The sequence below is a fragment of the Physeter macrocephalus genome, chromosome 7 (assembly GCF_002837175.3).
Source record: "Physeter macrocephalus isolate SW-GA chromosome 7, ASM283717v5, whole genome shotgun sequence".
Taxonomy (NCBI): domain Eukaryota; kingdom Metazoa; phylum Chordata; class Mammalia; order Artiodactyla; family Physeteridae; genus Physeter; species Physeter macrocephalus.
Genome location: NC_041220.1, coordinates 113,196,545 through 113,209,181, shown reverse-complemented (window position 1 = coordinate 113,209,181; position 12,637 = coordinate 113,196,545). Strand labels below are relative to the sequence as shown.

Sequence of the window (12,637 nt, the reverse complement as noted above, 5' to 3'; positions counted from 1 at the left end):
TGAACACAAGTCTCTGGGGTTCTATATTGAGTTAAAAGAGTTGAAGGAGTGTAAAAAAATTTTAATGTTATTTAAAAGGATGTGGTATATATTACTTTTGAATGTTTGCTTTTCAAATTTCTCTTGATTTACAGATTTATGATACTAGCAGACAGGAAGGAAAAAATGATAACTTAGTACATCATGAAAGCATTCTACCTTTGTAACCCATTAATCAATTTCTCTCTGAATTCAGCTTAACAAAAATAATACTTTTCACCTTATTGGCTTGGATCATCCACAATCAACAACTATTTCTGTACCATTACTTTACTACAGGCAGCAGTTTTCAAAGGGCTCCCTGAGATAGGGTGTCCACGAGGTCAAAACTACTGTCGTGATAACGGCAACACATTAGTTGTCTTTTCCACTGTGTGTTGGCATTTGCATCATTGGTCCAAGAGCAACAGTGGGTAAAACTGTTGGTGCCTTGGCACCGAAAGGTACTAATAGTCCCTGAATTCTGCACCACAGCACCCTCCCAGGGTAGAAAAAAATGCCGGTGTCACTTAGAATATCCTTGAGGAAGCAGTAGAAAATTTTTTATTTTTATTAAATCTTGACCCCTTGACTGCATAACTGACAGACAAACTGTGGTTCTTTGGACTTTGGTATTTGGCAGATACTTTCTCACAAATGAGTAAGGTGAGTCTCTCTCTTCAGTGAAAACACTTGATAGCATTTGTTGCCAGTGATAAAATTGGAGCTTTCAAGCAAAAATTAGAATTTTAGAAAACTTGTTAACCACTACTGTAGGCCTGGTAACTTCCCAAATCCTTAAAGCTTTTCTGATGAGATGAGTGATGACATTAATGAATGTGATTTTTATATTGTGTAACAAAATATGTCAACTCAGTGAAGGCTATTTTCCAAATGACCCAATGCAGAATGATACATGGGTGAATTCAAAGTGCAAGACAGAGCAATCGATTTTAATGTAAGAGTAGGAAAAATATATTGATAAGCTTTTTGATTCTACATTGCAGCAAGCCTTTAAACTACCACTTGTTGAGTTTTGGTTTAGTATCAAAGAAGATCCACAATTATCTGAAAAAATTATTAAAATAATCCTTCCCTTTTCAACAACGTATCTGTGTGAGGTCAGATTTTCTTCCTGTATTTCAACCAAAATAACATATCAAATTGGAGATTTGAATGTGAAAGCAGATAGGAGAATCCAGTTGTCTTCCTCTTAAACCAGTTGCAGAAGGGAGAGTTGGCGGGTAATTCATCTGAAAGAAAGCACAGTTCTAAATTCTAAAATGTACTGTGTCTTAGAGGAGTGATTCGAACTTTGGGGAGCAGAGTAATTCATTTATTGGCCCTCTTTTCCCTTTCCTCTTTATCCATTCCACAGATATTTATTGAGCATATATTATATGCCAGGACTTGATAGATATTTTATTTGCATTGTTCATTAATCCTCACCTTCATCCTGTGAGGTATTAGTCTACCCATTTTACATATGGGAAGACCGAGATTCTGGAAAACTAAGTGAGTTACCTCAGCATAGCAGCTAACTGGTATTTGAATGTTTGAACGCTTTGCCTCCAGTTCCCATGTACTTGAATATTAAACTGTATTATTACTCATCTCATCCACTTGGCAACCAGAGGATGCCGGCACTGTCTGGTTTTGGTTCCTTGGGATACAAGCTGTGGACTTCAGAGTCTCCAGCTTGGGTCCAAATCCTGTCTCTGCCGCTTAATATCCTGTGTGATCTTGTATAAACTGCTTACCCTCTGAGAACCTTGGCTTTCTCCTCTGTGTAAGGTAAACCGTAACACCTAACTTAGGGGTGACTTTAGGTGTAAGTGAGGAAACCTATAGAAATCATCACCTTGTAGAGAGGTGGGAACACGGAGGACGCGTCACACCTTTTCATTTTATCAGCAATTCCTTCAGTCTGTGTGGGGTCCTGCTGGTGACATCAGTCTTTTCCAAGTGGCCCATTGTTCTGTCCAGACCCTTCCTTACAGTTGAGCCCAGGGCAGGCCATGCTCAGCTGGCAGGGTGGTTTGGAGCAGCAGTGGAGAGAGGAGCTGAGTAGTAGGGCAGGACAGTCAGGGACACGGGTGCCCAGTTGTGCGAGCACAAGTTCTCCCTCCTCTGATTATTACCTAGCTGCGTCCAAAAGGACTCAGCCTTCTCATCTATAAATACAGAGATGATACCGCCCACCCCTGTGCATGAGTGCCAGCCAGAGATATAAAGGCATGGCCGTAATCATGGCACCTAACTGGGCGTCCAGCGCATATTAATTCCTTTCCCTGCAACATGGTCCTTCCTCTCTTAGGGAAAACATTCCAGGTGTCCAGTAGAGACCATCCCTTTGCCTCCAGAGTTGGGCTCGTGGAATACCTGTCCTTTGCGAACCTTAGAGTTTTATCGGTTCCTGCTCAGGAAGTCTGCAAAGTCTGGGACCTCCTCATTATCTGAAAAAAGCTGCTGCATCACAGCCGGTAGTCATTTAGATTTGACAGCCACATCAGATCTGAATCAGGTGTTCAGCTTTGGTGGCTCTTAGGAAAGATTTCCAGTACCAGGTGTTACTTTTGAGTTCTAATGATCGCAAGAATCACTGTATCCTTTTTGGGCAAATTAAATCTGCTCCTCTTTGTGGGAAGGCTTGAGAAGCTCAGATTCTCAGAAGAGGACGGGAAGGCACGGTGTGAAATTGCACGGCTCCTACTTCACGAACACCAGACTTCTTAAGAGTTTAATAAGAAGTAAAATGGGCTTCCCTGGTGGCGCAGTGGTTGCGCGCCCGCCTGCCGATGCAGGGGAACCGGGTTCGCGCCCCGGTCTGGGAGGATCCCGCGTGCCGCGGAGCGGCTGGGCCCGTGAGCCATGGCCGCTGGGGCTGCGCGTCCGGAGTCTGTGCTCCGCAACGGGAGAGGCCGCAGCAGGGGGAGGCCCGCGTACCGCAAAAAAAAAAAAAAAAAAAAAAAGAAGAAGTAAAATGCCACCATAACGATTTAGGCCAGATGAAATTCCTCATCTCAGTAAGTTGGTGGAGTGTCAAAATTCCCCTGGATTCGGTTATTACCAGGAGGACTATTGATAAAATGCACAGCCAATTGACATGGAACTCGGGACCTTTGTGCACAGCCAGATCCTGCACTGTGGCTTTAGTGGGGGTGTGGAGGTGTGCACCCCGGGGACTGGCCAGCAGGCCAGCAGGTTTCCCCCGCAGTTACCCCACTTACAGCAGGCCCACGGCCTTAGCCAGGAGGGGGCTGAGCCACGTTTTAGCCCTTCCCAGACCACCTCCTCCGAGGCTGAAGACATTCACGACAGCTCGAGTTATCGCCAGTGGTGAGTGGGTCGTGGCTGGGCATGCTGCTTTGCGGGTGGCTCTCAGGATCCCTAAGTGGCACCCACTCCGTGTCCACAGGAGGTGTGGGGCTTATTGGCCGTGATGCCGAAGAAGTCCTTACCTGCAGGGACCAGCCTGGGTGGAAGCCCAGCTAGCTTCCTTGGAATGTTTTCCAGTCCTGGAGAGAAAGGTGGCAGTTGAGTCTCCAGCTCTAACCGCTGCTACTAAGGTGCCTCTTTGTCTGATGTGATTCCTGTGCGGGGGACAGAGACCACACGGGCATTTCATGGATGTCACATACTGTCAGCTACGGCCCAGATGGTCAACTCAGTGTCCAAGATTTCATGAGCTGGGCTCTTCAGGGAGGCCGCGTGGTCTACTGGTAATGAACGTGGCCTCTAGAGCCAGACTTCCTGCATTTGAAGCTGGCTTTGCCACTTACTAGCTCTGGGTCCTCAGGAAAGGTACTTACCTTCTCTGTGCCCCGGCCTCCCCATCTGGAAAAGGAGGATAATGATAGTATCTGCCTCAAAGATACTTATAAAGTGCTTAGTACATAGGAGGTACTTGGCTAAGTGTTGGTTACTGTAATCATTATGTGCTTCGCGGGTAAGGGTGGCCTGATGGTGGTTTTTCCAGTTTGGGAAAAGATTGCGGGATTCCTCCTGAATGGCCACTTATGGGTGCCGAGTATAGGCAGGAGAGCTGTGTTCTCGAATCCACTCTGGATATTTTCGACCCCTTTTCCAGTACCTGCTCTTTCCGTCTTTTTCCTTTTGCTCACCTGAGTGTTCACCTGCCTGAGATGTATAGCTGGAATCAGAAGGTGAAGGTCTGTGGCCTGGCTTAGCCACTTGCTGCCGTATAAGTGTAGGCAAGTTACTGAACCTCTCTGAGCGGGCGTGGAGAATTTGGGACGACTTAAGGCTGCCAGGTGTCTTGTAAAGGTGGAGTAATTGTGCGTGCTGTTTTCCTGAGATGATCAAGGAAAGGACACATGTTGGGAGTACCTGGTGGTTCTCCTCTGGAAGCTAAGACTTACCTGACCGTACCTGTGAATGAAAAAGAATCGAAGTGATTTTTGCCCTTCTTCCCTCCCTTACAGGGAGCTGTGTGCTGGGAAAAGCACCAGAGGGGGAGTCAGGAGACTGGCGTCCCATTAGGTACAGTACTAGGTGCACAGTTCCCAGCACAGAGTAGGAGCCAAAAAGATGGTATTTCTCTACTGCTTGGTTCCACTCTCTTAAGTGCCCCTGGGGTCTCCATTCCCATTTTTTTTCACAGTGGCCCTTTGTTACTGGAGTTGTGTGGTGAGCAAGGCTGTCTTACTGTAATTGTTGATAGTAGTCATGGCTTGATCACCCATTCCCTGGTGACCTCTGTTTTTCAGCTTCCTGTCTTAGAAAGTAAGGATCTTGGACTAAATGAACTTTCGGTTTCTTACAGCTTTAATGTGATACGAAGGCATATGATGAGATATACACTGTCTCTTTTATCACCTGGTTCCTCTTCTTCATAGCACTTGATGTCTTTTCAGATTTTGCTTGGGGTTTTTGTTTCGTTTTTTACGCATTTTTTTTTTTTTTTTTTTGTCTCCAGTACCCGCATCCCCATTTCCAGGCCCCTAGAAAGGAAGCTGCGTGAAAGCAGGGACCTTGTCTGTATTGGCCGTCCGCACTAGAATAGTGCTTGGCACATTTTAGGCGCTTAATGAATATACACATGTGCCCACATATATACCTGTAACTAGGCATTATAACGTAGTTACGTAAGTTTGTCTATAGAAGCTAAGCAGTCGATTAGTTATTTCTCTCCTCACACGCTTCCCTCCCCAATATACAGCACATTGTTATTTGGAGATTAGAAGACTAGAATTAAGAATGGTTATGTTGGGAGTTTGGGACTGACATGCACACACTGCTGTATTTAAAAGAGATAACCAACAAGGACCTACTGTAGAGCACAGGGAACTCTGCTCAATATTATGTAACAACCTAAATGGGAAAAGAATTTGAAAAAGAATAGATACATGGATATGTATAACTGAATCACTTTGCTGTACACCTGAAACTAACACAACATTGTTAATCAACTGTACTCCCAATATAAAATAAAAAGTTCAGAAGAAAGAGAAAAAATCCTAAGGTGGGCGATAAAACAGAATGGTTATATTGTCTGTCTTAAAACTTACACAAAGTCGCAGTGCCTGGCTTCTCGCCTTGTGTGTGCATGTAGCATCAGAGGGCAGCAGCTCCTGATGTCAGAGGAAGCCCACCGTTTAGGGCTGAGGACACTTGACTGTGAGGGCGACGTGCCAAGCATCCGTGGTGTCGGTTGGACCCTTTTGTATACGTAGCAGAGGTGATCAGCGGGAGGCGAGATATAAACCCTAGAACTGGGCTCGCTCATATTATTGAGATTTCATATTGCTTTTATTATTTGGCCACAAAAATAGACATAATCCTTGTTGGCTTTAACACACCTACTAGTACTGCTTCCGCTATCCATCTTGCAAAATATAAGACAAGGCCAGAGCTTAAATGAAAATCCTCAGCTTCTTATCTCCTTCCCACAGGAAAGCAAATCTGTCTTGAAAACCGTAAAATTAAGAGGAGAGCAAGGATAGCATAATTTAACAAAAATTCATGGCACCGGATTCTGAGCTATATGACTGGAGGGATAGGTCAGACATTAAGAAGATGCTGCCTGCTAATGCAGGTTCCTTAAGGTGGTGCTCTGGAAATGAGAAAGGCATGCAAAATAAATATATATATATTTTTCCCAGAAGATTTCTGCAATGCTTTTTTCACTACCCCAAGAAAATATCTAAGTAGATTGTTTGGCGATTATGCTTCTTATGAAACTTCTGAAAAATGAAACTCAAAGCAGTTATTCTAAACTATAGTTGAAATATATTCATTTTAGCATTTGGGTGTTGCGATTTTTGCTGTATTTAAAAGGGTTTGTAATAATAATATTCTCACACCCACCCACCTCCCACTTCCTCTAGCATTCTAAATATTTTAAGAAGCATTCATTTAGCATTCTAAGTATTTAAGAAGCTCATTCTGTGTATATGACAAACTGCATCATTAACCCTTGAAAAGCATTGAAAGATTTTTTTTTAACCTTTTACACATTTATATGCATAGATGTCTGTGCAGAAGTGCAGGGAGAAAAGGCGTGTGGCTTTGATAATGGTGCTCTACTTAATAAATGCCAAGGGCTATATGAGCTACGCAAGTTCTGCCATTAGAGGGAAGCTGATAATTATAAAATAGGGGAAAGTCTAGTATGGATATTATGTCATTGTCTAAAAAAGAGTGATTTTTTTTTCCCCTTGCTTTTTTTCTTTTATAAGTGTCTTTTGGGTGCAGGTTGTAACGATAGGGTGTAGAGAATTACTAACTGTAAAGAGAATTAAGTGTTACTAGTATGATTATTCCTAATTTTCCTGAGGGGATGGTTTTTCCTGTTGGAGCCACGTACTGTTTATACCTAATTTGTAAAAAAACATGAAATAATCAGCGTACATCATAGGTGCAGCCACCATACACAAGTGTGTTATGGGCCCTTGGCCGTTCAGATATGTCCCTACATTTTAAGCAGTTTACACTGTGCAGTTTTCAGGCACTTAAATTTTTTTAACACAGATATTAGTTTCCGGAGAAAGTGATTTCGTGTGCACTTTAGTCTGTAGTACAGTAACAGTCTCACTATTTCAAACTGGCTGTGGTGAAGGCATGTCTGAACTAGTGAATGAGAGAATATTTACAATTCATTATAGTCTTTTCCTCTTAAATTCACAAGTTACTTATTACTGTAGTGTTTCTAAATAGAGATCTTCCTGAGACTGCTTTAATGAGGAGATGAATTTGAAATCAGAAACGTATTTTGCATGTGTGTAATTGTGTTGAGTTTACTCTCTTGGGGGGTGGGGTGGGTAGAGTTTCTTTTAAAACAATCCCCTGATTAGGTTAAACTTCCTGAATCTTGTTTATATTACTGATTTGCTTTGTAAGCACTTTCTTGGGGGTGGGGTGGGGGGCGGGGTCAACTTTAGCCAAACAAAAGAATTCCAGATTTCAAATTGATGAAGTCCAGATAAATAACCTGAACCTCTAAAACGGGTTACTGTTATACACTTTTAGAATTCCAAATTAAATAATAAAGTTTACTTTTAAACAAATATAAGACATATAAAATATGTTAAAATATAAATGTTAACAATTTAGAGTGTTGTGACAAGCCATATTTCACATTATGCCGTTAAACTCAAGATTGGGAAGTCGTTCTTATGAATTAAGACTTCTAGAAACTAAAGAACCTGAAGATGAACTGAGCAGCTCTAAAGCATAATGAATGATGGTCATGTTTGATTGACAAAACTATAAAACTATATGGTATAATAGGGTTCTTAAAGATGTACAACTCTAGAATTATGAATTTTATCAACTAAGGTGATATCAGTACAGCAGATTTATATATACTGGGTTGTTTAAAAAGTTGCCCTTCAAGTTGACAATATTTATTCATTTATGTATTCTTTGAACCATATTTATTGAGTGCCTTTTTTATGCCAAACGTATATAATGAAGAAAGAGTTTATAAAACATTCACAACTTTTGCTTCAGTAGCTCTTTGCTGACTTTAACCTGAGGAGATAATCCAAAAGGGGAGTGTAAATATGTATGTTTAGAACTTACGTCATATGGAATAATAGTGACCAACCTAAATCTCCAAAGGGGCCTTGGTTAAATAACTGGTTGTTTCTTGGTGGGATATTCATGTACTTGAGTACTGAACGTGAGAAAATCCTGAAGATCTAAGTGAGTAGAGCAGATGGTTCAGTTGTCCAGGTCTGGAGAGGATTCTCGGGTTGTGCTGGCGCCCAGTGACTGCTATTGTGTGACTTCTGCAGGGAGAGGAGACAGGAGGTGGGCGTCCGTATTAACGGTTGTCCTTGTGGTTACTTTGCAGTCAAATAAAGTGCCCGTGGTGCAGCCATCCCACGCAGTCCATCCTCTCACCCCCCTCATAACTTACAGCGACGAGCACTTTTCTCCAGGATCACACCCGTCACACATCCCATCGGATGTCAGCTCCAAACAAGGTGAGAGCCCTGCCTCCCTCCCCAGGCCACTTTGGATAAGCAAGGAGCCTCATCTCATCAGTCTGAGTGACCTCACAAGCGCCTCCACCCATGTCACTGGGTGGGTCATGATACATTCTTAGGAGACGAGAGGAATTTGTTTGATAGCAATTTTTTTTAATAAGCATACAAGAATTTGTGGTTGGCTTCTTTTCTTTTCAGGATTAAAAAAAAAAACAGAACAAAAATATTGAAGGGTCATTTCAAAATGACAGCTCTAATGATCTATGATCACAGTGTAAACCAATATGTTGTGAAAATATATTACAAATTCAGTCCTCAGTGCCCCCTGCCGTATTTGTTTATTTTAGCATGTACCTAGGTGTTGATGATAGTGTTAAAAAAAAAAAAAAAGGTAGAAAAGGGACAAAGCAGGAGATTTTTTTCCCTCAAATGTTACCTTTTTGAGCCTTTTGTGATTTCTTTTGGTCTTTATATCCCTGTTGTGTTTTCTCCTCTCTTTGTTGTTTCCCAGCACCAATTTAGATATAAATATAATTAGAATACAAAACCATCTCTGTCTAAAGTCAAAGCAACGTGAGTCTTATTTTGCTTCTCCACATTATTACCAAGTTCTGCTTCTGTATCATTTACAGAGAAACACACATCATAAGCGGTCTGAAAAATCAAGACGCCTGTTTTCTAACCTGATGGCTGTGGGTGTGGGTTCATTGTCGGACACAAAGCTCGGGATCTCCAAGCCTTCCGGTCATGTCAGCTTACGGCAGACTTTGAGGGGGAGTTTGTTCACAGGATAGCCCTTATTCTGTCCACGTACATACATGCTTGGACCTCAACGGGATCTTTAGACATTTGGGCCTCAACGGGATCTGTAGACATTCAAAATAAAAGGTCCTGTAAAACCACATGAAGGCAGAGAATGTATATAGGGGTCAAATGTGCCACCTCCAGCACTTCATCCATTTGTCCAGGCCTATCTTTGATCGATAGTGAACAACAAAATATAGTAAGTATGTAAAAAAAAAAGAGTGGGGTTCAGAGGCTGGGTGTTTTTCCCACTGCTGTGAACACTTCTAGGTTAAATATGTATCATGTTCATTTCCCACCTTTATTAAAAAGACGACTGTTTGAGGACTTAGTTACTGTTGGACTTTACTTGAGTGGAGCCCAGGTACCTTTATTTAGAGAAGGCAGAAATCATCAAGGCGGATCTTTCTGGGTTTGTCTCTGTTTTAGTCCTCATTTCCAGTCCTTCCTCTCCTCTACTTCCTTCTGTCAAGGACCTCCAAAGAATAAGAAACATCAGAGACAGGTCTGTGAATATGTAGTGAGAAAGGGAATTAAGATAGGCATCTTAGGAAGAAGGCCGAGTTTGAGAGGGAAACTCAAGAATATGACCTTGGCCGTGGCCAAGGTGGACCATATGACCAATATGACCTTGGCCTCTGAGGACCATAAGGATGCAGATGACAGTTAAAGATAGATATAAAAGCCCCGAACAAGCTATTAGCAAAAATAATCCAACAGCATGTTTTATTTAGTTTTAAACCGTTAATTTACTTAACAATTACATAGTACTTACTATATCCCAGTCCCTGTTCCGAGCACTTTGAAACGGACTTGTTTAAAAGAATAACATTATACAAATTTTTAAAGGAGTAACATGGGATGGTTCAGAAGTTGTTCTTTCAGGAATTCTAGGAGAGTTCAGTTTTTTGTTTTGTTTTGGTTTTTTAAAATATTTATTTATTTATTTATTTTGGCTGTGCCGGGCTTTAGTTGTGGGATGCGTGCGGGATCTAGTTCCCCGACCAGGCATGGAACCTGGGCCCCCTGCATTGGCAGCGCGGAGTCTTACCCACTGGACCACCAGGGAAGTCCCTAGGAGAGTTGAGTTTTTTGAAACAGACAATTTTCTGACTAGCTACCAATTACAATTACACTTTCTCTTCTGTTTCCATATCTTAACGGCTACCCTACCTTGTTTTACCTTGCTAATTGTAATTTATATCATTACTCCTCAAACTTTTTTTTTTAAACAAACTTTTTAGAACTAGAGAAGGGACTAGTGGGCATGAACAGAAATTGTCTGCTTGCAGTTGCTTTGAAGTATTTTGTCCTAAAAATTCGTGTGATTTTTGCATTCTACTCCATACACAGTTTACATTTGTTTTAATATAAAAATTCTGTTTTTAATTACTTTTTTTGTCCTAGACTTCATGTACCTCATCACTGTGTAGTTAGGGGGATATAAAACCTTGGTTTGAAAAGAACTAATTTGGGGCTTCCCTGGTGGCGCAGTGGCTGGGAGCCCGCCTGCCGATGCAGGGGACACGGGTTCGTGCCCCGGTCCGGGAAGATCCCACATACCGCGGAGCGGCTGGGCCCGTGAGCCATGGCCGCTGGGTGTGTGCGTCCAGAGCCTGTGCTCCGCAACGGGAGAGGCCACAACAGTGAGAGGCCTGCGTACCACAAAAACAAAAATAATTTTTAAAAAAGTACTAATTTACATGATTTTGAGTTCATATCATTATATTTGGGAACATTGATCACCAAAAAATAAGTATAAGGGGAAAAAAAGTCTAAGGCTTACTGGATTTTTTGCATTTACTCTCTTTTCTCTCTTTCTGTCTGCCTTTTGGTTATATCACATACAGCTGGTTATAACATGGTGGTTCTGAGTTGCTGATTTCAAAGTTCCTTGGGAAGCTGGCTAGCTTTATTCCCCCCAAATCCAAAAAATGAATATCGTGTTCATACTCTAACCCTAGATGGAATTATCCGATAAATATAAACTGCTGGTCAGCAGAACCCATTCTCATTTGTAGGAAAATCACTGTAGGTTAATTTCCTATTAGGAAGCATACTAGGTTTTACGTTTCCCTCAGTATGTGTTTCGGGGCAGGGTGCAGGTGTGTAGGTGTAGTTAGTTGTAGGAAAAGCAAGGGAAGCTAATACCCATCATTTTGTTCCACTCATTGTGTCTGATAAAAATGTTAAAAGGAAAGAGCTTTTAAGAAATACTGTGTTTAGGGCTTCCCTGGTGGCGCAGTGGTTGAGAGTCCGCCTGCCGATGCAGGGGACACGGGTTTGTGCCCCGGTCTGGGAAGATCCCACATGCCGCGGAGCGGCTGGGCCCGTGAGCCATGGCCGCTGAGCCTGCGCGTCCGGAGCCTGTGCTCCGCAAAGGGAGGAGAGGCCACAACAATGAGAGGCCTGCGTACCGCAAAAACAAACAAACAAAAAAGAAATACTAGGTTTATGTGCCTGTTCATATGTTTGCATCCTTATAAATAACAGCAAACACTCAACATAGTGCTTATACTATAAACCAAGCACTTCTCAGTATTATATATGAATGCATTTATTCCTCACAACAACACTGATTTCATTTTCATTCTGATTTTACAGAATAGTAATTAAATAACTTCCTCAAGGACATATTGCTAGTGACAGAATTACTGTATCCATACAGTCTGACATCAGAATCATTTTAGCTGTGTTTATAAAAGTTATTTATAAAAGTTTAAAATTTTTAAGGATATACTGCATAGAGTTTCCAGAATATAGTTAAGTGTTCAATAAATACTCATTAAATGATGTGAAATGTGTCTAAAGTAGCACAGGAGTTGGTAGAGAGGCACATACTTCTAGGAATCTTTGGAAATGGGATCTTAAAACAACAGTAAGCTATTTAGAAAACACATCCACTTTATTCTACTCATGTAATGACCTAAGCCACATCGTGTAGGTACGTGCAAAATGGTTACAGTACTGACCCAGCATGGGGAATGGGTCCTTTTATTTCACCTGTTCATTTGTTTAGTCGCTCAGAAATATATTCAGAGCCTCCTCCGGAGACAGCCATGGTTTGATGCACAGATGGGGAAAACACGGTCTCTTTTTTCCGAGAAGTGTACAAGGCTCGGGCAGGAAATCATTTGTACAACCTCACTATAAAACAAAGTGAAGGGGCTTCCCTGGTGGTGCAGTGGTTGAGAGCCCGCCTGCCGATGCAGGGGACACGAGTTCGTGCCCCGGTCCGGGAAGATCCCATATGCCGTGGAGTGAAGAATATCTTTTTTTTTTTTTTTTGCGGTACGCGGGCTTCTCACTGTTGCGGCCTCTCCCGTTGCGGAGCACAGGCTCCGGACGCGCAGGCTCAG

General features: G+C 42.2%; 1 protein-coding gene across 4 annotated transcripts in view; it reads left to right on the top strand.

Moving 5' to 3' along the window:
• LEF1 (lymphoid enhancer binding factor 1) overlaps positions 1–12,637 on the top strand; it is a 118,029-nt gene that overhangs the window by 70,443 nt on the left and 34,949 nt on the right. For all 4 annotated transcript variants that reach the window (XM_024119472.3, XM_024119470.3, XM_024119471.3 and 1 more), the window contains exon 4: positions 8,339–8,471. In XM_024119472.3, the coding sequence (XP_023975240.1) occupies positions 8,339–8,471 (133 nt within the window). The remainder of the gene's footprint in view (positions 1–8,338; positions 8,472–12,637) is intronic.